We start from the raw sequence: 27,920 nt of genomic DNA, 5'->3' as shown, positions 1-27,920 counted from the left end.
TCATCATTCATCACCTTGACATACACTCATAGATTATAATTCGACTCCAGGGTTCAGTTTTATCTGTGAAATTCTCCTTTTATCTTCGTCCTTCATCCAGCTGCAGAGAAAAGGATGGATCATATATGTATTTAAATAAACTGTGACTGATGTGTGCAGTCAGCGTGCAGATTCTTCAGATTAAACTTATAAGATATAAAGTCGTGAACTTAAGTGGTGGATAGATCCATTGTAGCATTACAACATAAATTAACCAGCTAAATAAGCACGTAAATTTAGCTGGCAGACATGGGAGTGGTGTCAATCTTCTCATATGACCGTCTTTCAGAAATGTCCAAAATGACAAACCTTTCCTTTGAGCGAAGTGAGTTTCAATAGAAATCTGTAAAAATGAAAACACAACAAGGACAAGCGATAGCTCAAGGTATTTGAAACTCTTCTAATATTTGTATTCTACAGCACTCCCCATCTGTTGGTGAAATAAAAGAAAAAGCTAAAATGAGCTCATTCATCACCTTTGTTTATTTGAAGAAGCACAAGTCAAAGATAAGATAAGAATCTCTGTGGGAAACTGGACTCCAGTCTGCAGCAGCAAACAGGAGGTTTTCATTGTTTCAGAATGAGCCAAATCCAAAAAATAAACAATTGAAATTAAAGCTGAGAAAACTGGGGATTGTATAGTGGCGAAGAACAAGTCTGTGAACCCCTTGGAATCATGGTTCTCTGCATTAATTTGTCATAAAATGTGATCTGATCTTCACCTAAGTCAAGAGTATCAACAAATATAATGTGACTAAAATAACACAAAAAGAATTCTGATCTTTCATGTCTTTGTTGAGAACAGCCATAAAAAAGTATGTAAATCTTGGAATAATTACCTCAAAAAATTCAATTGGAGTCATGTGTTAGCATACCTTTAGACTTTTTGAGACACTTAGTTTGGAGGTGTGGACTAGAACTACTTCGACTGACACAAACCACTCAAACTTTTTGAGTTTGCTTCTCACAAGAAGAATACCCTTATGTGAGCCACCTCGCCAGAAGAAGCTTTCAGAAGATCTCCAATCAAGAATAGTTGATTTATATAAAGCTGGAAAGGTTTACAAAGTGATGTCAAAGACCCCAAGAGTACAACAAACATTCATTAATGAGGTAAAGAAACAACCTCAAGAGACAGTTAAAGATTTAAAGGCATCATTTGAAGTGGTTAATATCTGTGTTGATGAGTCTGCAGTAGGTAAAACATTGAACAAGCAGACAGAAACTAACAAAATCCGCCTTTTGGAGTGGCCTAACCCTAACTCTTACCCAAGTTAGATCATTGATGAAATTATTGTTAGTTGCAGATCTACTCCACTTCACTCTTTAAAGTTTCATCAGGTTTCTTGTTCCTTCTTTATCAAACGTGGCACCATGACGGTGTTGGTGAACAACTCCCATGCAGGAAGGAAATCAGCTCAACATTGGCCCTTTAGGACCAAAGTGCCACAGCAGTGGATAATGCTAATGTGGTGTGACAATGAGAAATGGGCTCATTCTCTAAAGTTCCCAAGTGGTGAGCAATGAGCACATTACAAGGTGACAATATTTCAGTAAGAATCCATATAAAGATATCCCAACCTATAGCTGTGGTTTAACCCTTTAGTAGTGCCTCATGGCAAAGTAACTGTTGGGCAGTTTTAATCTGTTGGAAGTTGTATAAAAGAAGAATATGAACCCCTGTTAACATCCTTTGACTGCAGCACAAATTAGAATTTTGTCTGCAGCAGCACTGCGACACAACACTGTTTGTTTTCAATTATCCCTGAGCCACAAGAGATGGAAGCAATGTTGTTTTGTTTTTGCTCCTGCTCAGCAGATCACACATCCTCTGATTCAGGTCCCCTCTGACACTGTATATCAATCCTCAAGCCTCTGCAGAGCTCAGAAAAATCTGCAAACAAAAGACACTTTAAGAACAGTAAGAGATTATTACTGAGGCAATATGATACACCGCCATTAGACGCTGCTACATCTAGTAAATCGTTCTGCTAATTAAAGTATAAATATGATAACCTGGGGATAACACTATTTCAGTTAGGAAAACATCATGTTTCTCTCTCTGTATCCCTCCTCTTGACAATATAAACACACATGAAAAAGAAAACCCAGGGCTGCAACAGCTGGTTCTCACTGGTTCCCCCTGCCAGATGAGGTACTATACCCGTATTTCCCCTCCAACTAAGGCCAGTGGTGTGTATTTATATAGACGTGTGTGTGTGTGTGTGTGTGTGTGTGTGTGTGTGTGTGTGTGTGTGTGTGTGTGTGTGTGTGTGTGTGTGTTCAGATCCTCATCACCAGGATTAGCTGTGATAGGACTGGACTGACCCCGAGTTCAGCACTGGTCCAAATAAACAGTGGAGGTGTTGATACTAACTCTCAGCTGCAGAGCCCAGGGGACATCACACAAAACCAGACGTAACGACTTCCACAGACCCCTAATCTGCCTGGGGAATACCTTCAGCACAGGAGCACACATCACTTTAAACCTTTGTTAAGAAATACCAGGACATATTTGCAGAAACCACAACTCTAAGCTGACAAAAATAGTGACGAGAAAGTTTTATCAGTGAAAAATATAATCAGCACAAAGGTTCATATTCAGAATAGTAAGGTGTTATTATAAAAAGATTACATTTAAAAAAAGGCATTTTAAGGACATTACACCAGATTTTCACAATAAGATAATGCCAGTGATAGTGAATAGTGGATTCCTGCACACCTTCAGCTCTAAGAAGCAATGTCAGTCAGAGATCCAATCTAACACACGACATGTTATCATAGAGATCGCAGCATTACTACTCAACACACAGTTGTTTTTTTGTTTTTCTTTCTGCTGGCTAATAATTGTTCCTCTAGCTTGTCAGATCAGAACGCCAGACATGTTTTTGTTTCTTTCTCTTGTTTTTTTAGTTGCTAAGCATAAGAATTAAAAAATACACAGCGCCTATTGTGAGCTTTGATGGATAGTCATGTTGACAGCATGTCAGACTGCATCTCCACAGGATCTGATGGATGAGTTCCTGTGGTTAGAGACATCATCTGAAAGTTGCAGTCAAACACCTTTTATTGGCAGATAACACATGGACATGCTTCATTTTAAATGTTGGACTGCTTTTCAAGTTCAATCTTCTGAATCTTTTATGATTTATAGTCACACCACCTCCCAACATCCAGAAAAAAGGACTAGGTAGATTATAGGTAATCACACAGACAGTGTCTGGGTGTGTAAGGGAAGTAACGCTGCTCTGTGTAAGGAGGTAGAGAAGTTCATTTCTGTGCCAGTGCTCACACGTATTGATTAAAACAGACCATGAAAGACAGTGTCACCCTGAGGGTCAGTAGCTGATTAACCTCTACTTCTCAACATTATAATCAACCGCTGACCTCTAAAGAGCTAAAACAAGGAGCTTTTGCCTTCTTTGCTCCCCTCTCGGCTCTTTGCGGGAGGGCTGCTGTAATGAGACAGGCCTTTAATGAACTTGGTCCCAGCAGACTCTCACACCACACAGAAGTTCAGAGGAAACTTTACGTCGGATGGTGCCTCATCGTAGTGGCTAGGAAATAATATGATTTACGGCACCATCAAACACACAAGCCAGAACAGGCTATGATAACAATAATAATAAAACCTAAATGTTCTACTATGTTTTTATAATTTCCAAAAGAGCATAGGCCCATGCACACACAGAAACCGCATTTAAACATCCTACACTATAAAGAAACATTAAATTTAAAAATGGGCATTTGTTTCTTTAAATTATCTCCAGTCTGACATTTGCAGTTTTGAGTGATACGTCTTCATAACTGTTGAATAAATTGCCATAACATCTGTTACAGACATTCACATGACCCCCGGAGTGAAATATAATATGAAAACTGATATTTAAACTTTAGACGCGTGTTTGTATTGTCACACTCTAAATCAAACTAAGCAGCTGAACACGGTAAACGTGAAACCTGCTCAACATATACGTGTTGTGTAAAGTAGCTCTTTGCCCAAGTGCAGCTTCATAAAACAGTGACAGTGTTTTAAAGCTGTTCTTCACCTTTCAACATGTTAAACTGTCCCATATTATTATTTTTTCCATTTGTGAATATACAGTACTGTACCATACTAAGATAGCAGTACTCATACTGAAGACAGTGGGTTTTCTGCTGTATTTCATGTAATACTTTGAGCTATTAACCATTATAAAATAACTATTTTTATTTTAGGCTAAAAGTGACTGTAATGACTAAATAATTTGGTTATAAAGACCGAAGCGAGTCAACGTGACCTTAGCTGTAACTATTTGCTCAAACACCTGTGCTGCTGCTGCTGCTGCTGTTTCTGCTGCCGACTGGATCATGCTGCTCTCACTCATATGAGCCATCAGATAAAGGATTTATCTAATTCATATTCTAATTAATATGGAGCCACTCTTCCTGCTTCCCAAGGCCTTAGGGGAGGACATCATTCATCAGGCATTATCTTCAGCCAAAAGGTTCCTGTTCACTGAGCCAACCATGTTCTTTCACCCTCTGCCTCGGCTTTCTCTCACATTCGCCTCATCCCTTTGTGTCTCCCCGTCACTTCCTGTCATTTTACACATAATAAGAGCATGTGGAAGATGGAAATGAAAGGACCAAAGATGGTTATTGTGTGTGTGTGTGTGTGTGTGTCTCTGTACAGTATGTGTGTGTGTGCTTTTATACAGAGAGAAACAATGTGATGAAAATGAAAGGGAGAGGAATCAAGAGGAAAAAAGGAGACAGCAGGATACAAAAAGCTTCCCAAATTGCCTCAAGGGAGACATATTTCATGTGGGAAACAGCAGAGTGGATCATCTGTTTTCTCACAGTGTCGACCAAACCACATCTTGTATGTTTGCTTTCATTGATATTGATTTTTTCCTTTAATGCCAATGTACAGTTTTGTATAACTAGAATAGAGTTTAATGTAGAGCACAATACTGGTAGGTTAAATCTGAACCCATGTCCTGTTTACAATGGATATGGAATTATTTGCAGTGGCAAGAAAAAGTATGTGAACCTTTTAGAATTTCATGGTTTTCTGCATTAATTTGTCAAAAAATGTGATCGTCATCTAGTATTAATAAAAATAATGCACCTAAAATAATGACAAAAAAAAAAAAATCTGATCTTTTATGTCTTTATTACGAACTACAATAAAAACCTCATAGTGCTAGTGGAAAGAGTATGTGAACCCTTGAAATAATGACAAAAGAAAAAGCTAATTGGAGTCAGGCATTAGCATACCTGGAAGAAAATGATTTTGAACCAACTTTTTTAGTTTGCTCCGCACATAAAGAATACACTTATGTGAGCCATGCCTTCCCAAAAGGAGCTTTCAGAGGATCAAGAATTGTTGATTAACATCAAGTTGGAAAGGGTTACAAAGTGATGTCAAAGACTTTAGAAACTCACCAGTCTAAAGTTAAACAATCAACAAATCTACTACCAAGAAGTGGGCGGCCATTCAAACTGACCCCAAGAGCACAACAAACACTCATTAATGAGGTAAAGAAGCAACCTCGAGAGACAGCCAAAGACTTGAAGGCATCATTGGAACTGGCTTATCATCCATGTTCATTAGTCTCCAGCAAGTAAAACATTGAACAAGCAGGGTGTCCACCATGAAAGGAAACCGCTGCTTACTAAAAAGAGCATTGCACACTGACACTCCACAGCAGTATTGGTAAAATGTTCTGTGGACTGACGAAACTATAGTGAACTATTTGGAAAAAAACAGCACTACACTTGACGTACAGTAAAAATGTCTCTGCATATCATCATGAAAACATCATCCCAATCATAAAGTATGGTGGTAACATCATGATTTGGGCCTGCTTTGCTGCATCCGGCCCTGGCCAGCTTGCGGTGACTGGGGGGAAGATAAATAGAAGTGTATCAAAAAATTCTTCAGGATATTGTGAGACTGTCTGTACGTCAGCTGAAACTCTGAAGAAGCTGGGTGACGGGAAATTCCAAAAGGTTCACATACTTTTTCTTGCCACTGTATTATATGGTTTATGAAACAAAGTTGTAAGCACTGCCAAAATTAGATAATTTTTCTAGTCATGGAAGGAAAAGACTTTTCCTAATATTTAATATTTATGGATTATTTATTATTAATGCATTTACATATTTAGTAACATTGTAAATTGTTTGCTCATTATAGGTTTTTAAAATCTGAAAATGAAAAATAACATGCGACTACATCTGTCAGGTAAATGTAAGAGAGTATAGTGAGTGTAAGCAAATGAAAAACCAGTAGATGTTTGGTTTAGTGTACATGTTTATCTTCTGCCACTGATTTGACATCATCTTTGTATGAACCACTCAGTATGTCACTGCTGTATATGATGCCTGTCATGCGATTATTTTAATGAAGTTATATTTGAATTGCAAATGCATTAGACATTAAGTGGAACTCCTGCAGTATATATGCACATACACAATGAGGTGGAACAATGCAATGGTAAACTGAGTTGAACAGCAATCCAGCATGAATGTAGCGCTCAGTATATGTAAGGTTTAGTGCCGAGGGGGGGATATGCTCCCATGGGAGAGCGAATGACTGCTGCAAAGAAGCTTTTTAATCACTCCCTTCTTCTGTGTTTGAGCTGTTAAGAGAGAAGCTGGTCTCTATAGTAAAATTGCTTTAACTCTTATTCTAATTTAAATGCGTTCTTGGTAGACACACTGTATGCAAGAAGAGAGGAGGTGATCTGAGGATCAGAGAGAGATGGAGAGTGGTATTGCTAATGCAAACTGACCAGAGGTGACAGGCAAACTGTGACCAGAGGGAAAACACTCCTGAAGCACGTACACACTCTTCTTTTCACTCTCCTTGTTCAGTTTGCCTGCTGTATAAAGAAACAACACACACTCTTTATTCAGACTGGCAGTGCGGTGGCTTTAGAGAGGCCACTCTTCAGCAGGAGGACTCGGGGTGAAGCCTCTACGTTGGCAGACATCCCCCCTGCTTAAGTGTCTCTGAGCAAGAGACTTCAGTTCTGTGCAGCAAGTTTACTGAGCTCACGTGAACAGCTGCCATTTCTAGTTAACTGTACAACATTTACTGCTGATGATGGTTCGTTGTGGCTGGATGGAAGACACTTTATAAAGGCTTACAATGACAGAGTAGCACTTATACCTGTCTACTTGAGCTTGGTCTTTTTGCTTTTGTTACATTTAATTAACTAAATTCATAGCACTAGAATTTCCTGAACAGCTTTCAGTGCAACAAAGAGAAAAAGAAATGTGTATTATCCAACATTTCTGTTACTAGAAACACAGAGAAGTCAAAGCAAGAGTTAGATAAACTCACATTTAGATCAACATCCACATTGAGCCAAAATTAACTTTAAGATTTAACAAAGGATGCTGGAAGGATGCAAAAGCATGTTGCCTAGCAACGGTACAATATTTTTTCCTTGGCTGAGGACCAGAGAAAATTTATCAAAATGAACCCAAAGCTTCTGTCTCTGCCTTTATCCTTGTGCTTACAGCCACAACACAGCAGTGCTGCAATCTCTGGGTATAAATCTTCTTCTTACATGTTACTGCTTCTGTTTCCCAAACCATCTCAAATGTGACAGGAGCAGGGATAAGTGAAATCACAGAAAAACACCAATCACACAGTTCTGCTTGATCTTACTGGAGAAACATCAGTGAAATAGGAGATTTATGTGAAGGGAGGTGAGTGTGAAATCTACAGGAACTCGCTGGTTAAACCAATTAAAGTATTTGACAATCACATTAATGAATGAGATTAAAACAGATTATATGTTTTGTTCAGTATGTTTAATAAGTCTGATTGTTGTGCTACAATAGACCTCCTTTGTCCGCGTGCCAAGAAGAAAGAAATAAGTGAGATGGATAACAACTGGCAACTTGTTTTTTATCCATTTGTTTAATCTGCTCTAAAGTTCTTCAAAATATGCAATACTACATTACATGTTTATAGCAAATATGTTGTGATATAAAATATTGTTTATCCCAAAAGAGAGCTACGAAAAATAAATGATATAAAACCAATATTTTTCTAAATTGAGGCAAAGTTAAACATTACAGATTTCTCTCTCACTTTGCTTTTTCAAAATCATTTCAACCAGTGCACCTTAAATAAAAGAAGCATGCTCATATGTACAAATATCTTGGAAAGCCAATGAAAGGTTAATAAAGCTTTCAGTGGTTGAGCTTTTCCTTGTAAATGTGCAGATCCCTTTGAGCACCAAAGATAACATTTCATAATAAATCACACCAGGCTAGCTCTCATTTCAGGAGCTTCTCCTCTTTCTTGTCACCTGCTAACACTGGAAATATAACCTGACCAGAAAAACCATAAAATCATGAAATCCTACAGAGAACATGTGAATGGGAGTAATCCCATCCCAAAGCTGTGTTTAAATGCTTTCCCTCTGTTTGAAGCAGTGCAACACTTCCTGCAGATTTGTTTTCTGCACTCTGCTGTACATACGTTTGCACATGTATGTAATTATGTTTTCCATTTTCTCTGTCTACCTTAAACACACACACACACACACACACACACACACACACACACCCCCATTGCTGTCTCTCTGCTTTCCTTTAGCAGCTCCTGACAGGTGGTCCTGCAGGGGCCATCTCAGTTGGCAGCAGGCTACATCTCACATTAAAGCCTTTCCATCTGGGTCAAGCCAGAGAATAACAGGTCTCTAAAGGAGAGTGCGGGACAGAAGATGGGCACATACACATACAAAGGAAGGTTGATCTGACATTAATATTCAAATATTTCTTCATGTGTCTGTGTATATGAATGCATCATGGCATGTGTCTGTAAGTGTTGTGCTTCTTGTGTTGTGTATTTGGGTGTCTGCATGTGAACACACAGTTCTACTATAAATCCCTGAGCCCAAAGAACAAACAACAAAGTCTCTTCACAGCTTCCTAATTGCACGGGGTGCCAGGCAGCAGGGGAGGCATTTAGGCCATTTTTATACACCAAATGCGTTTTCTGTTGCACACAGTCTTTCCTTCCGTCCTTTGGTACAGTTTACAGCCAGTTTAAATAACAGTAAAAGAGCTTTACTGGTGCACTACAGTAAAACCACTGAATAATATTCAATGTAACAAAGCTGAAATATGCTTTTGCCTGAATTCAGTGTAGCACTGGTTTTTATTATTCAGCAGCAACTGAACGTACAACGTTTGTTAAAAAGCAATAAAGTGTCATGACCAAGGAAAAAAAAACAACAAATCAATTGCTGTAGCTCATGTTTCCTGACAGTCAAGTTGTATTTGAAGTTCCATCACTTACATGCACAGAAAACATAAATATATGAAGAACTCTGAAAGCAGTGTATAATACAGTATCTGTCCTAATGGGCCTTTAATGAAAAACCTATAACATCCACAGCATTTGTTTTTTCTGGAGACGTTCATGAGATGCTCTAATATCAATGTATGACTTGTCAGAAGGATAGGAATTGTTTGGAGGTTTGCTGCACGACTTTACCCACGGGAGCTTTTCTTTATTCATCATGAACAATCAATTCAAGACAGAATGGCAAACAGAAAACAACCTTCAGTTCTAATATTAATTCACACTTGAGACTAGCAGTAGCAGTGGTTAGTGTGGCGTGTTTATTTATATGTCTACCTAAGAGATATCCAATCCTCCAGTCTGGCCTGCATGTAGCGCATTATAATGTAGCTCTCATAGACTGACTCAGCCATCCATACATTTGCAACAAGTCATGCAGAAATGCAGGGATGAATTGTGCATGCACACATTTATGGGCACAGACAAGCAGCCAACACTGATACTTTACCTCCCTACTTTACATTCTCAACTTAGATGAGAGGACGTCAGAATCCCTTGCAACTGGGTTATATTGCAATGTGCCAGCATAAACACTTATGGTATAGTTAGCTCTGCCAGAATTAAACCCTAACATACACAATGATCTCTACAGTAAAATGGAATTAGGAGATAGACAGCTTATGTGTTTATCTCTAACTGTTTATGGTGTATACCAAACTGTATTTAGTGTACATCATAAACATCATAATGCTGTTGCATTGTTTAGTCAGAGAAACTCTATTTCATAGCATTTGCACAAACAAAAATTTGACAGCTTTCATAGAGATCTCAAAAATAAGCAGCAGTAAAGATAAATGCTCCAAAACACACAGAGAAGAACCTGAAATCTTAGTTAAAAATAAATAATGTTAAAACGTACATGAATAGAAATGAGGTTCTGTAGCATCAAACAGTGTTGATGTAAAAGTATCAGCAGAGTAATATAGCATCAGTGTACATTGGCACGCCATACACATTTTTAGGTTAATAGGTGATGAATGAACCAGTGGTTAAAACTGTTTAGGTGATGTAAATCAAAGATTCTTTTGTTGTTATATTGACCTCTAAAATATAAACTGTTAATGCACTTTTAGGGGGACAAGATTCACTGTCCATGTTGACTGATGACCGACTGACAGCGTTGCGGTGTATCTGCGGTGTTAACGTCAGGTCTGATGTCAGTACTAATAGCACAGAAACAGGCTTGTGACCACTGCAGATCATTACAGTGCACACACTCACAGCAAGGCAACCATATATTTTTACAGAGCAGAAAAATATAATGTCCCAGCCCTCACTTTTTCATGTGCCTCCTGCAAACATCAGAGATCAAAAGCTTGTTTCCAACACCCAGCAGCCAAGTATTCAGTGAATCTTTAGCAGCTACAGCATAAGCCAGACCTGCCAGCGCTGTGAAGTAGTGGCTGTAGTCATGCTGCAGTATTAACTCACTCAGCTGTGAAATATAGCAGACATGATTGTGTGCAAACCACAATTATGTCTCAAGTCCCTGACAAGTGACCACAGAGCACTAGTTGCTCAGTCAACTGTGGAATATGCTGGTGGACCCTACGTCTGATGCCTCTGTTTGCAGAAAAACACAATCACTGCAATGTCACACATAGTTCTAGTGGTTTGCTATAGAAAGAGATTGGCAGCAGTGTGACAGGATGAAGAGGAGAGAGGAGCCTATTTGTGCTGCTTAACAATAGGTGAAAGAAGAACGCAAACACTGTGATGTGTGTGTGTGTGTGTGTGGTTTGAATGACTGTAGTGAATTTCTCATCAGCTTTAATTTGAATACCATTGTGTGCTGTCAAAGTGGCATTTGAAAAATCTTAAGTCTTAAAGTTTGGGACTAAATAGGATAAAAAAATATATAGAAAAACAACTTTCTTCTTTGTTTCTCTTTTTATCAAATACTATAAGTGCATAGAAATATTTCTATGTGTAGAAACTGTAACTCAATCAGCAAGTGGAAGTATTTTCATACAAACACAGTAAGTGATATCTGTAGTAATAGTTTTTGCTAAAAACTGTTTACAATCATAATAGCAGCACATCTCCAAATTGATGTAATTTTGAAACAATGATCACAATTGTTTATTTTATATTTTTAAAAGAGTACATCAAATTTGATTTTAAGTAACTTTTGTTCTTTATTAAATTCAGAAAAGCATTAAAGCCTCAGTGCTTCACATTTATATAGACAAATAAGGTCTACAGTTCAGTTCCTGTAAATGCAGAGACTGTGGAGACAGATTTGTGGACTTTATCACTTCTGTTCTTCAGGAAACAAACACTCCGTGTCTGGTAATTATCCTGCTCTGTGTTGAAGCTCTGAAAAACTCAGCTCATCAGGCTGACATCTTAAACTTGTGTGCAGATGATGGGTAAACACATAATGACATTAATAAATTCAGGATTATCAGCTTTGTATGAAAACAATAGCTTGTTTGTTTGTCTGTTTTTATGGGCATTGCAGAAAGCTGTTGATAACTATTCCATTTGCACGTGTGCGAGTGTGTAGGGATGGTTAGCCAGACCAGATGGTGCTGGTTTCTGTAGTTCACTGTGTGGACATGAGGCTTACCATATTTGGCAAGCTTATATGTCCTCGTGTTCGAAAATGGAACCTTTCGGTGCTTCAATTTGTTTTACATATCAAAAAAATATTAAGTATAGTAGCAGAGCCACAATAGTGATCAGCTTTCATACTCATATTACATTCACACCTCTAAATGTGCAGAAAATAGAAATACCTCAAAGCCTCAAACTGATCACACATACACAGCTGTACAATCATGTCCCTATCCATCTTTGCATTTACATTTATAGCATATTATAAAGAAAACCACTGTAGATTATCTTCTGTGGGATAAATATGATCAGAGACAACAACTTCTGAAAACAAAAAGCTGCTCCTTTTGTTAAATCCTTAAATATTTATTATCAGAGGGCATGACAGTGGTGGGTGTATAAACCAGAGAGCGTTCCTTGTTCATGTTCTTAAACATCCAACTGTGAAGCTGTTAAATAAATTCTCCCTGACATCATATACCTTGTTTCTAATCTCTTTTTACCAAACATTGTGTTACACAATTGTTATGTTCTATCAATGACATTTCTACAAGACGCTTTCACTGTAATAACCAAGATAAAAGGGGGAAGAACATGAAAATTATTCAGGATTAAGGAGGAATCTGACTTTGTCTGTTTGGGTCCATAAACCAGGAGCCCAAAGCAATAAGTTAGTCCACTTTCAGCTGACACAGACTCAGAAAACACCCACTAACATAGACACAAACCAATCTCTGCTTGCCACAGAGCCGGGTACAGAGGCTGCTAATGGGCTAATTTCACTCCTAATTAGAGGATTAATTTGTCCATTTAGGTCTGTATGAAAAACGCTGAAATATTGGAAGGGCAAAACGGGGCTGGACAGACCCTCTGTCTCCGCCTAGACTGATCTGAAACCGCAGCCTTTTAATCATGCTATTAATTGGACACTAACAAATGTTGCACAGAAACTGCTTAGTTTTGTTGTGGTGTTTGGTTATAAACCATTTTTCCACTAGCACAGAGACGTCTATTTCTGTCTGTGTTCATTCCCTCTCTCTCTCTCTCTTTCATGTGCTACAATAATATTTATGGCGTGTCAGGGTCACAGGCTGCCACAGAGAGCACCTCATAAAGCCTTTCACTGGTGTCCTGCTGGCCCTACTGTAGTTATGTGATCATAATGGAAATTCTACTGTTGTGCATGTGCTGTTAGTGATTTGTGCGAATCATTAGGAAAGGATGGGTGTGTGTTTTTATGTGTCTTATCATTTAAAAAAAAAAGGATGTACAGCATGAACAGACAGTGGTGTGGGGTGCTGGACTCTGATTTATCCCCAGGAAGTCTTCAGCCATCAGTGACAAGCAATGACTGTGCAGCAAATCACACACACTCCTACATTTCCTGTAGTTGATCTGAGATAAACAGACACACACACACATTTGGCAAATTAAGCTGTACTGGAAGTTCAATCATCACGGAAAACACACCCTGGGCCTGGCATTCACTCATTCCTAATACTTCTCCATTGCTTTTTGTGCTCACCATTAGATCTGAAGAGAGGTGACAAATAAGAGGGAAATCATAAAGCATCTTAGAAGGAGCTGGTACACACATATGGCCAGGACAACGGATGCCAATCAATTCAAAGGAATTGATTGGCATTGATTTATTTACCATCCCTGATTCATACTGGAAAGATGAAACACCATTCCTGAAAAACAGTTTTCTGGTTTTTTGTGTTTTGATGGACTGAGCCTTTGTCCTGATCTGATTTAGTGTCATGTGAAGACCATAGGAATACGATTCACAACCTTTTCATGGTGTCTTCACAGGATAAAGGTGACTACTCATACTGACTTTGTACGGACTTTACAGTGACCCATCATGTGAAGTGGATTCAATACATGATAACAAAACACCCCTCCACAGTTTAACACATGCACCACCCCTCACTACAGGGGTCAAGCTGTATTGTTTTCTGTGTGTACACACATGCGTTCACACATTTGTCGAGACCATAGTGAAGGGTGACTCATCTCACTGTTTTCCACTTCTCTTTAGACCACTGCCTATGGTTTTTGCTCCACTGAACTCTCAAATGTGCATCAGTTTCTGTAATGAAAGGCTTATGCACTGCAACCCAACTATAACATCCCTCTCTGTTGCTGCTGACACAATCTGATCACATCTTGCACATTCTCACTCGTGAGGAAAACGCACTGACTGACTGATGTTTTTCCCATAGATTTAAACACAGATGTCACTTAAGTCACTGTTCTTATTGACACATCAGCCAGCTGAGGCTCCTGCCATTGTAAACAGTAATATCTCCCCCTGAAGTGTCTCACAATTGTCTTATATTTATATTTTAGTACAGTGTTTGATCACAACGCTGGTTATTGACACAAGTTTTTGCTTGATTTTAAAAAAACGTTTTGCACACTCTCCTCTGCTGTATCTGCCCAACATGATGAGAGCTCCAGTGAAACATTCAGGCACCATTTTGGCTCACGCATCAATCTAAACTGTTCTGTAACACTTTGCCTCAGGGTTGCCTTGGTGACTACGAGCTGTTACCTGACAATCGCTGCAGCTACATCAGGGTGGTGACAAACTTCCTTTCTGCAATATAACCTCATGATTGAAATTCATTTTTAAATTAATTTGAACAAACAATCTGACCAACTCAATTTGTGTTAGATTTGCAGGAAACAGAGTGACTTTCTTCATCAAGACGTTCCACGAGCTCTTTTATATTTGTTTTGTAATGAAATGGACATGACTGCATCGACACGGGATGCATTCAGGCACGTTATTAAGCGTGGCTCACCTGAATTTGGCAGCTGTCAAAGCCCCCTCACAAAACAATGGAGCTGCACACGTAAAACAGAAAATGAGGTTATGCATTGCCACTTAGCTGTTATACAGCCTGTATAGAGAGCTGCGCTAATTAACAGAGTTAATTTGTTCCATCATAACGTGTGCGAGTCAGACAACTGAAAAATGTGTCTGAAACTCTTCAGACATGCTCCGAAGACTGTAAATGTACACGGGGATGTGGAAAGGGTTTCACAAACACTGAGGTCATGACTCCCAGAACCCTTGAAGTCTGAGCAGACAGTAAACAAGTAATTATCTGTTCAATTATATTATCTGTGAATGTTATCTCACAACATTGCTAAAAGTACTTTATCCTGAATAATTTGTTCGCTCATTTATTTGCCAAAAAGTAGTCTAATTCACATGAATCAAATCTGAATTATTGATATTCCCATCAGAGGGATACGCTTATCCTTTGCATCAGACCGGAGACATGCTCTGGGTTCAACGTGTCACTGTAAAGGTTATTGCTTGTACTGGTAAGTCACACCACACCACCACTGAGGTGTACACCTGTACGGCTGCCACAATAGCCGATCTCAATTGAAGGAATACTGGTCATTTGCTGTTGTTTGCAGTAAATACTGGAAGTCCACTGTCTTGTGAGAGCTGAAAACAAGCCTAGGTTAAAGCGCTCTTGGGAATATAAGACAGAATCTAATGTCCACTGTAAACAAAGAGGAGCAGAGGCCATGTCTGGAAAATAACCCGAGCAGAGATGCAGCTTTCATATTCTTGGGGCATTCAGTGCAGGTCGAGCACTTGCCGGCACTGAGATGAACCTCTGTTGCTCTGCTGATTAGTGCATTATAGTGCATTAGAGTGGAAGGCAAGAGCAGCCGTGAACTTGAATTCATTTTCTGACAGTAATTCAATACAAAATGAAACATAAATTAGGTTATAGAGAGTATAGTAAAGAAATGATTTCCTGTTTCCACCAAAACTTTGTATGATGACAAAAAAACTGCAGCAGAAATAGGGGAAACATGAATAACAACAATTTGAATCATGTATTACTATATGTTTCATAGACAAATAGTCCTATTGTTTTGGAATATCTTTATCAGGACACTGTCCTACTCAGGCACACAGTCAGTGTTACAGGGAAGCACTGTGTGTCGATCAGACAAAGTTTCAGCTACACAGCCCTGCTCCGACCTTGTGCTCTCACACTCAGAACCGGCACCTTCTCCCTGTGGAAACAACAATGTAAAGTATCTGCTCATGTTAGACTCCCTTACTCCCTGACACATCACAAGTGCAGTGACCATTTCACCTCAAGACTGCTGTGCCTCTCCATTATTTAAATCTCTCTACACTACTCTCAGGTCAGTACAGTGTGAATTAAGCTCTGTTTTTATGAATGAAACAGCCAAACTGACAATAGAGGCTAAACTAAAAACGAGGTCTGAACTCTGTAAATGTCTTTAAACGTGGCGTCTAATGCCTATATGTGTTTTTGAAACTGCAGCTAGAACCAGACTTAATGTTTCCCTTCTGCAGACGTGTACTGCAGACTATCCCGCTGTTGTTTTCCTACAGAGCAAACAAGAACTTACTGCCCTCTATCTCCGACGCTGTCTATCTTTCTTCTCACCAAAGACATAATCCATCACAGTCACAAACAGCAGAAGACTGCAGGTAGTCTTGTCTTTCTGCTGCTCTCCTCTCAGCTCCCAGCATTACTGCAGCAGACCTAACGACTTGACTGGAAATAAAACAACAGTGTTTCAGATAAGGTGAATTCCTTCTAACGTGGGCACGGTGTGTTTTTTTATTTTTATTTTTCCACTTCACTGAGCACAATATATCAATAAATCTATGATGTCGAATTAACAAGAAAACATTTGCACTAGACAGAATTTTAAGTCTTCCCTCTTCCCACAGTAGTGCACCTGTTTATCACTCCGACATGCACACACCCCGTCTCCAACCATGCGGCGTCATACGCCGACTTGACTGCGGTGAATGTGTCAAAGATGTTGCAAGCATCCTTCTCTATACCCTGTCTCGCCTTTTTCTATTTATAACAGGATCCTTTTCTCTCCTCTACCGTACAGTATAAATTTAAAACTTGGCACAAGTTAAACAATGTTTTAACCAAATCCAAAATATTGAAAGGTAATTGTAAATAAAAGGGTCCGACTTCTACTGACTGTTCAGGGGTCGCAATTAATGTTTTTTTTTTCCAGTATCCTTGTTTGTGTGCCACTTCTGTTTTTTAAGATCAATCTGTAATTAAACTTCATCAACGGTTATTTCAGTGAATGATAAGAAATATGCATAGCCTGTCTTGTGCCCACTTGTTTTACAATGTGGTCTTGTTAGATTAGAGGTGCTCTTAAACCTGTAGTTTCAGTATGAATATCTGTAGCATGTTTGCATAGCTTAGCATAAACACGGCAGTCTTAAATCCAGCCAAGAAACAGTCCTGTGCATAATCCACTGGAGCGATACAGCTTGCAGTATGCAGTAGAACAACTTGTGTTTATTTTTTTTGAAGGGTTTGCGTGGATTAAACAGATCTATGAGCTGACTTGTTACCTTTCAACAAACCGAGGCCAGATGTTTACCCCTATTTCTTTGTGCTAAGCTAATCAGCTGCTGATGTTCATCAGAAACAGACAGCTTTCTAATTATTCATTTAACTCTCATCAGAAAAGCAAATAAAGGTATATTAATCTGAAATATATGTTTTATAAAAACAGCACATTCTGAACACTTAAACCGGAAGCTTCAACGTTTTGGTCATTTTGCGTAATAAATGATTTACTCATTACTCATAACTCAAATAACAACTTATTAAATTGTTGCAGGTTAAACTTTTGTTGACTAATCCCTTTGGTTCTAAAATGGTTCCCTGGGTAAAATCCCAGCCTGCCCAGATTATAAGATTAGCCTCCGGTCCTTGTGTTATCATTAAAAACCAAACTCAAACAAGTCTTTTTTAAAACGTTTGGAGAAACTCCAGTTATAACGAATCACGATTCAGAGCATGGCCACCCACTGTTGGCAGATGGATTGGTGCAGCATTGCCAGGCCTCAAAGCGTCCAGCCGGTATATTAGTCACCTGCCAGTCAGCGCTGGGTCGCGGCCAGAAATGAAAAAGACCACTCGTCAGGACTGAACATTAGATGCTACAGTAACAGTCACAAAACCGCACCAGATTTTACCTTTTAGACCCGTTTAAAGCCAGAAAGCAGCAGCTATGAAATGACTCTATATTCAACCAGGCACAGACTATTCCAGTAAATTAGTAATGCTTTTTAAGGACAGAGGATAAGAGGATTTAACTCTTTTACAGTGCACAACGTGTGACCAATTTCTACTCACACCTCAGTGATGGGATATTTCCTTTGATCCCTCAGAGCCAAAATGATTCACATCTCTTTCTTTAGTCTAGTGTTGCACAAAGGCAAAGAGAGGAAGGTGAGATTAATGTGGAGGGAGAGGGTGCTGATACTGATGTGTGGCAGGGAAGCAAGGTGATAAAACTAAAGGCACTGAGGCAAGTGATACGCAGTGAGCGGGGAGGGCTACACATGGTGCGGTAAAGCTGCAGGAATGAGATGCGATCATATGTATGTCAGGGTTAGGGGCTTGTAGTTTGAGCTGTACCCTCAGTCTTGATCTCTGCTTTTAGCTTGAGAGGGATGATTTTGAGTAGCAAGTAAACCAGAAAGTCTTTCTGAAGTACAAAGGAGGGAAAAGTGTAATTTATGTTCTGCAGTGTATCACACATGCAGGTAAGGAGACTGTTGGCTGCAACACAGACGGCATCACAGTAAAACCTTTTACTTTTACTCCTACACGCAAATATAAGAATAAAAGCTGTTAATCACGCTTCTATTTACACTGTTTTTATTTGCAGTCACTCAGCTTCACAGCATATATTTGGTACTAAATCCTAATGTACTGCTGTAAAACAGTCCTCCATCACTTCCATGGTGTAGATCAGACTACTGAACTAAAAAGACAACCGTTCATGACGTACATCTGTAACACCTAGATATTTATGCCTGAAGTTGATATGATAATAGTCAGAATAATAACATTTTCATTGCATTCTCGGTGTGTTGGCACACAGAGTTTACACAAATAAAATGAATAGCATCAGCATACATCAGTTCTACTAGTTCTAATATTCACACATTCAAAAATTCAGAGGTGAGAAAAAGTACAAGAACAGATAGTTGTTGGAATAATTGTGCAAATTCCTTTTTTTGAATAACTACATCACATCTATGACTCACTGACATTGGCAAATTGTTGGTTTCTTCTTTTCTTATGCTCTTCCTGGTTTTTACTGCAGTCTCCTTTAGCTGTTGTTAGTTTTGGGGGTGTTTAAATCGTTTTTATTATTTCAGTAGTAAAATCCAAGGCTAAAACCAAGAGGAGTCAGTATCTGAGCCAAAAGAAACATACTGTCCATCACATGTTCCAGGACTTTTAAAATTAACTAATAATCTTCCTAAAATGTGGGTGAACAGATACACAAGGTCCTGTGTACTCTGTTGTATACAGTAATGTATTAAGGCGCATTAAAGCAAAAACAAATGAGGCAGCCATGCCAATCTAATACTTTCAGAGAGGACTGTAGGTCCAACATCCTGCAATTTGATGACATCAGAAATCAGAAACGCTGTGTATGTTCCACAGTAAAACAGTGGAACACTTTATCATCTGTGCAGGTAGAGACAAGAAAAGTGATAACTGCAAAGACTTCTAACTGACTTTGGTCCTGTAGTTTCCAGATCACTGGTTATATAAAAACACACACACACACACACACAACCCTGGAGCTGTAACCCAGGAATATTAACAGAACCTGAACAAGCCCCAAAGGTGAAACTGTGTCCACAAGCAGTTACAGTTTCTACGGCTGCTAAACCACAAGTGTGATCAACAACAAGGTTTAGATTTTTCAGCACTCTGTCACATTGTGTTAACATGTCGAGGTGACAGCTTGAGGCCTGTTTGTAGGTTTACAGATCCCACAGATCCTGAAAATCAATGACAGATTTGTACTGGCACTGTAAGTAAGTAATGATATGCAGGTTTGATGCTTTTCTTCAGTAGCTCAGGTCAGGCCTATACTTGAATTGTTATGTCTACTAATGTACATGTGGTGATCCATCTCTATCAATGCCACCATCACAATAAAAGCGACCCTCTTGGGTATTACAGTTGTGTTCAGGGTGGTCAGATCAGCGTCTGATCGTGGGCGTTAAGAGGACACTCACCACAAGAGAAAGCGGCCTCTTCCATGACACCACTCCGATCAGTCCAGAGAGCAGCACCTGGCAGAGAAAACCCAAAACAGAGGCTTTAAGTGGTGAATGATCCCGACAAGTGTATGAAACACATAGATTATTATACATTCACATACAGAGCATCACGTCCCTGATCATTCCTATAGTTTGGCCAGTTTAGTTTTTAGTTATAAGTAAGTATTTGTTGACATTTGGGAACGCACAGACACATGCACATCAAACTTTGTATTGCATTGTAGAAAAATAGATGCAACAATGATGATGATAAAACCTTTAAATTGCAGATATTCCCCCGGTTTGACATACCAGGCTATGGAGAAGGAAACAAAGGTGAATGTAAACCATGGTCATAAAAATCTGTAAATATCTATCACATTTCACCATCTGGTGCAACTTTGACCAACCACATCATCAGGGATTAGAACTGACACGGTAACTTACTGTAATGTGGCTAAACTGCTGGTTTCTTAAAACCCTGTCAGTTTGCTGACTGCTCATGTTTTTTGTTTTGTTTTGTTTGTTGCTTTTTTCTGCTTTGTTGCAGCAATTTACACTCGTTTCATTTCACTCCTCACAGCAGCTGTTTTAGTTATTGTAAGGTTATAAATACCAAAACTGTTAATAGTTGTTCTAAACCACAACATCCTTTAATATCTAATGGTGAAACACAAAATACACAATAATGTCTGCAAAATCCATGCATTTATTTCATTTTGATGCATAAAACAAGACTTTCAATATGGGAATTGCTTGTTTTCTTTCTCTGGTAAATCTGATTGAAAAGATGAGTTGAGCAATACACAGAACAGGTGGGAGTTGTCGCTCTTGTTTTGCAAATTCGTGACCATCTGCCACAAGATTTATCACCTGTTTTTCAGTGTGGATGTGGATATCTTTGTCAACTGCACATTATGTCTTCACAGACTGATTTTTCCACACGTTCTTTTCACTTCTTCTAAATGTCATGACACTGTGATTCTGTATTTTTAAGGTGATTAATGAACACATTAAGCTTTTCTAGGACTTTAATGTGCATCAAGTGCAACGCCACTTTTTTCCACAGGTGGTTAGGACTTTTATAACCATACTAATGTGTTCCCAACTTCTTTTAAGTGTGACTTATTCCTTCTGCAACCTGATCCCCCAAAACAGGTAATTTTGCACCGTACAGCTGATTTAATTTATCTGCTGCGTGATTTCAGTTCTGACTTTTTGGTTTTGCTTGTTTATTTACTTCATACGTTATCACAGGATGTGAGTTACATCACAGGTTACTACTGGAGCCACATTTTAGCCCAAATCACCACATCCGTAATGATTAGTTAATTATAGGATGGCATTCAAGCCTTCACATGTACACAGTGATTAAAACAGTCACGTATGTTATTAAGACCCTCAGAAAGCTCAAACCTCAACTTTTGCAGCTTATTTTAGAAAAAAGAAATGTAAATGAAAACACAGTTCACAGCACTGTGCACGATTGCTGTGTGAAGTAACCTGAATGACGCCTCATGGGCTAAAGACAGCAGCATGACTATTCAATGTATCTACATGTTTGGGTTTTTAAATAGAAGCAGAATAAGTTCTGTTCCTGCCTAACATGACAATTGTACGATTCAATTTCTATTGACAACATGGTTTAGAGTGTGAATGTCTAAGCTTTGCGCTCATTATCATTATCCCGTCTGTCAATATTCTAAACATGTACAATGTGAAGGATTACAGTGAGGTTCAGCTTATTTATGGTAAGAGTCATAAAATTGATTTGTGAACAATGATTTTTTTGTGCATTGTGACCTGTTCCACCCCTCATAGGTGCATCAGGTCAGGTGATATTCTGGGGAGGCAGGACTTAAGTCTTTTTGTTAATACCAGGGTGACTTCACCTGCCTCCCTCTCAGGACTTATTGGAGCTCCAGGTTTCTCCATTAGCACTGATTTACTTTTAGATTTTGTGCTCCACCTACCATGGAACTAGCCGCCCTGACGCTTGATGCTTTGGCTGAAATGAAACTATTCAAGTGATTCAGCCAGGTTGTTTTTCCTCTACTATTTATTTATTGATCTGTGTAAATCCAAGCAATTCTACTCTAAGATTAATCTGAATTAATTAAATTGTGGTTTTTGGTTGCCTTTTTTTTAGTGCCTGCTACAGTAGGTGTGAATTCCCATATTATCGAAATGTGTGTGAACAAAGGGCACTCGTAGCCTCCAGCTCTTTATTCCTCCATGGTCGCTTTCTGCCTTTCACCCTTCTTCACCCTCCATTAAACACCAACATGCTCGCCCCATTCGTCCCAGTCTTGCTTCCCTCCTCCGTTCCCATCACTGACTTTCTTGATCCACCTATTCCTTTTTGTCATCTCTCCCCTTCCTCCATATCACAATCCATCTCTGTATGTCTTGCTCCTGCTCTGCACCCACACAGTCAGAATATATGTCTACACTTACACACTTTCACTTTCACTACTCTCTTTCCAGACTTCTCATTTCTATTTCCCTCTTCATCTTGTTCCACTCTGTAGTCAATCTTCCACTTCTTCCTCACCTTGATACCCACGGGACCTGGCGAATGGGATGTGAATATTTCATTTGAAAACATACACACACACAAACACACACAGACACAAACACACACACACACACACACACACACACACACACACACACTCAGTACACTGTTTTCTTCCTCTGAAACTGTGATATATCAGGGCATTACATTAACTCTGTTTAATGTTATTTTTGGACAGTGGAGTTTTATACTCAACCTGCATAAGAGACTAGAGTGTGTAGCACTCTTAACATTGGATTTATGTGTAGAATTGTATAAATTTGTACATATTTACTATGTTACTGTTGTTTTTTAACAGAATTTAATTATAACACATAACATATACCATCTAATTACAGAAATTTGGCAAATGAGCAAAATCCACAATAGTGTTGCTGTGAAGTTCACCAAATTCTGCAGTTTTATTTCTACTTTGTTGGGTTTTTTACATTTTGCATTTCATTTGACTTTAAAGTTCAAACTCTGTTGCAACTGCTGCAGACAATCCGCACCTTTTCAATCCTATATGCCAATATCTGCTGTCATTTCTTATTCCACTATCATTACAAGTTACAAGCATGAAATTCACCTGAGAATGTACAGTACATCGGCAAAGAGGCATTTGGCACCTCTCATACATTTGTCACTGCTACAGTTTTAATTATGCAAATATACACTAGTCAGGAAATAACGTGTTTAATTAAATAGTAGTAATAGAAACGTGGCTGCCCAAGAACAGATAGCTTGAAAATGCTCAGTTTATCCAGTCAATACTACAACAGAGAAAGTGTGGACACCCGACCGACTGTCACTATGTGCAGTCTGTACTAATAATGTCTGTGCTGTGTCTGCTCTGCTCAGGCAGCAGGAGACAGAGGCTTGTGTTACTGCTGTGTTACTGCAGCGAACCTTCACCTTCTCCACACTCGTGTCAGACACTGCGACAAAGGCTCTCGGTGCTTGATGCTGTTCCTGGCAGCACAGAGCAAATGCACTACACAGTGCAGAGTCAAAGATCCTTTTCTAATTCAGCTCCTGGCCTCTTATGCAGCTGTTTCTGCCACATACAGGAGATTTCCATACAGTAATTATGCAACTTAAAGTAGCTTAACATATATTAATCCTTTCAGAAATCTAGGAGATCTGTGATCAGATATGTACAGATGACTGAAAAGGGGTGATGCACAACATTGGATCTGACACGTCCCAGACTGCTGATGCTCTTTTAACCTCTCTTATCTTCTTCTAATCTCACAATCTGGTTTCCCGTTATACACAAGCAAGGGCAAAAACCGAGAAGACTGGTGGGAACAGATTATTTTATAACTTTGTTTATAGTACTAAATTTAGAAGTACAGACGGATAATTTAGTTTTCTACACTTCCTGTCCATGTATACAGGTATGAAGGCCTACGGCGTAGGTGTCTTTGTGTGTCTGTGGTTTGAGCAGTGAAATGATGAGTGAGAGCTGAGCCATGTGATACTGTAGCTTTGCTGGTTGTCAGTCACTGGAGGCTTTTCCTCTTGACTGCTCCCAGAACAGGATTAACATGTAATACTTAGCAGCATTAAATACTAAAACCTGGGGAGCATACACCCACTAATAAACTTAAAAAGTATTTTCAGTATATACGCTGTTCAGTAAGAGCAAAGACCAATTAAAAAGCTCAGTAATTACAAAGAAAAACAGAACAAAACAGACACGCGAGTAGCAGGGTGACAAATTATGTAATTAGAAGTCTGTTCACAGTTAAGAATCAGCGACCCTGATAATAAGGTATAGGCTCCTCCATAAATTGTTGTGAGCCTGGACCACAGAACAGCTTTTAGACTGGAACAGATTGTAACAGTCGCTGGTGGTGTGAAGGAGATGGGGTTAAGTGATGCTCGAAGCTGAAATGTGTACAGTGAAAACAAACCAGAATGGAGGGGAAACACTGTCTATACAGTACTGTATGCTGTATGAGTATTTTTACCCAGTCATGAAGCATGAAAAAATAGAATAAGAAGCAAATCTAAAGGAGATTGGAGAAGACTGACAACTTTAAACTTAGATTAATTAGAAACCAATTAATGTTAGTAACTAAGATGAAAGAGATATAACTGTACTGTACATTTAACAACAATCAACTTGAAAACGCAAGTCAAAGGGCTGCTTTAAAATATTAGGTACTAGGGAGTGAATTCAACACCAACCTTTATCATGGTTCACAAAGTTTTTACTGATATATCTATATCTATATATCTGTATGTATTTATTAAAGTGACACAGCACATTTCCAGCATGTCTATTTTCTTTAAAGAACTAAAAAGAACAATATTTTAAGAGCATTAACTCAACAAATGCATGCTGGGAAGTCTACTAACATGCTAACGTGTTTATATTAAATATTTATATTTAGGCTGATCTAATTGAAAAATACTTGCAGATTCCACAAAATTCCTGAATGAGAATTTACAGTCTGAAAAAAACTTGAATAAAAATGTTGAGGAATAACAACCGGAGTCTTAATTTTAGAGCTGGATAACATTTAAAGATATCTAATATTTGATGGCAGATAGTTAGCGAAGCTGGATGTTCAGATCATTAACCATATCAGCCTAAGTGTCATCCAGCTGGTGGAAAACAACTTCAAAGTGACAGATGATGTGATAAAGTGAGCATAAAAACTTAATTAATTTTTAAGACCGCAGCTCTTTATGACAAATAAAAAAACTGAAGGGGGTTTTCTCAGCCTCTCTAACACAAAATACACTTTGTCACATTTAGATTTGCAAGGACACACACATAGAATATAGATGAGTGTAAATGGAACAGGAAGATAAAGGACGAGGCTTCGGATTTTCACAGAGGGGCTCGAGTCGCATCCATGAAAGAACGCAACACAGTGACAGAGACAACTAACAACTCACCCCCCCTCCAACACACACACAACTCTCTGTACAGTGTTTAAGTTTTCAGAGGTGACAAGGCATTTGAGATCCCCCACAAAACAAAACAACCTCAAATTCACTCTTTACAGCCCACTGACTTATGGCAAACTCCGTGTGAAAAGGTTGAACTGAAACTGCTTTATGACAGACAAAAGGCACATGAGCCCCGCCGGATCCCCGGGTGCGAGAAGCCCAGCAAGCGATAAGTCTGTGGAGCTGCTGCAGCAAATTCCAGCCATCCACAAACCACAGAACGCACATTCACCACCAAGTTCCCAAGTTCAAAACAACAAAACCTATATTTTATAATGGAAAACAACGTTTAACCATCTTTTTGTTACTGTGTTATTCTTATTCTTATTATTATGTTTAGAAATTACACTTAATTTGTGTCAATGATTAGTTTTAGGTGTATTGCTAATATTTTAAAATAGGACTATAGGAGCATGTCTTATTGTGTCTTATTGTGTCTTATCCTAAACTTTGTGGGTCGAGAGACTTTGTTGACTTGTCAGATTTTTTCACATTTGCAGAAAATGTCCCGGTGTCCCACTTAAAGTCTATGTCTGGTCTGTACTAGAGTGGCGACTTTGGTATCAAACTGCTTCACTTTGAGAGGAGACAGGTAAGATGGCTGAGACACTCACTAAGGCTGCTTCACCCGACCTTGAATATATTCTGCTCAGTACTCACTCGGGAGACGATCCAAGGCAGATTCAGGACACAGATTAGGGTTTCCTAAGAGCTTCAAGACAAGCTCAGAGCTCTTAGAGAAGAGCCAGAATGTGCTTCTGAGGAACGAGATCACCTGGGCCGCTCTAATCTCCACACTGTTAGTAACCTAACCTTTATACTGATTAGACAAAAGATGACAGAAGTAGGAGACTAGAGAATTACCAACCTTTTTTTGGATTTGTTAGAAAGAAGTCGCATTTACACACATTATCATTTTTCCACCAATTACTTTGGTAGAACACGAAGTCATAGACCAGGAAAAAATGGATTAGTTTGGGATTTTTATTTCTGCTATTTACAAAATACAAAACACATTTACATTAAATTGTATGTAGCTGTTTTTTTTCTTCTCATGTAACATGGAATCATTTTCTAAACATTGTATTGTCTTTTATGTTCTGCCTCGTTATCCTAATTTCTCTCCTTAAAGACTTCCTGTAATAAGCAGGCAGTGGTGGACGTTTTTATGACTCAGTACTGATAAGGAAGAAAAAAAACGATATAGTATATGAATCCTGAAACTGCTATGGATTCCACCTAAATCACAGTTTTGACCTATTCTTATTCATTTATGCATGGCGCCAATCAAAGAAGCCATTAGGGAGAGTGAGGGCTTAGAAAGCAGGCCCGCTTCTCAAACATCCCAGCCAAGATGGATGGAGCCTGTGTGGTTGCCGTGGTAACCGCGAACTGGGCATTTGCCAGGATCCATAATGATTTGCCATCAGCTGAGAGGAGCAGGGACCCTCACTGATTCAGACGGGCTCATGTACAAGAAAATGCACAAGAATGACCCATAACCTCATCACACAGCATAAACACACACGGACAGGAAATGTTAGCCCCACACTGTGTAGCTTGGTAAAACTGAACACTAGAGTGAGAATAGACGCACACAGAGCACACACTGTCTGAATCCCTCTGAGTCGGTCCGTCTCCTGCTGTTTCCTTTTCCTTTTATTTCCCTTTGCTTTATGTTGGTCAAGAGTAGAAACTCTTCCTATAGAGCTCTTTCTGCTCTGCAGCCTTTAGACCCGGAGTAATCGAACACAGGGCACACATGTGGGGAAGTGTGTGATTCTGCTTGTATGTGCAGTCATGTGTAAATCTCCGGAATAAGACTGAAAAGATGTATCGCACCGTTTTAATAAAATGAAGCGTGGTTTATTAAATTGGCGTCTTTAGGGAGCCCTTTTATTTTTAGGGTTCGCTCCATGTGAGTGCACAGTATCCACCTCTCATGTTTCTCACTGTTTAATCAGCTTAGTTTTATTCTTCAAATCTCTCTCCAAAAATGAAACATCACGTTTGTGTTTGTTGGACACTGTGTCCGTCTGACGATTGTAAGTGAGTGTGCTGGTCCACCAAAACAGCTGTGTGGAGGAAATGTATCATCACTGGTGATCACTTTATCCTCACGACCAAATACTGAATGAAACCTCCTCCGGCCTTACCTACAGCTTGTTTTAGTGTTAATTAACATGTTAGCATGCAAACTCTCTCAACTAATACAGTGAACAGTCTTCAATTCACTTAACTTTTTCAATATTAACCCAGTCCACAATCTTTCCCTAACCTTAACCAAGTAC

At 39.0% G+C, this 27,920-nt stretch overlaps 1 protein-coding gene across 1 annotated transcript in view; it reads right to left on the bottom strand.

The window, feature by feature from the left end:
- fam189a1 (family with sequence similarity 189 member A1) overlaps window positions 1–27,920 on the bottom strand; it is a 66,445-nt gene that overhangs the window by 18,061 nt on the left and 20,464 nt on the right. The window contains exon 2 of the mRNA XM_026377757.1: window positions 20,082–20,138. Within this exon, the coding sequence (XP_026233542.1) occupies window positions 20,082–20,138 (57 nt within the window). The remainder of the gene's footprint in view (window positions 1–20,081; window positions 20,139–27,920) is intronic.

The sequence above is a fragment of the Anabas testudineus genome, chromosome 3 (genome assembly GCF_900324465.2).
Source record: "Anabas testudineus chromosome 3, fAnaTes1.2, whole genome shotgun sequence".
NCBI lineage: Eukaryota > Metazoa > Chordata > Actinopteri > Anabantiformes > Anabantidae > Anabas > Anabas testudineus.
Note: the sequence above shows the minus strand (reverse complement) of the source record. Positions and strands in the feature narration are given on the sequence as shown.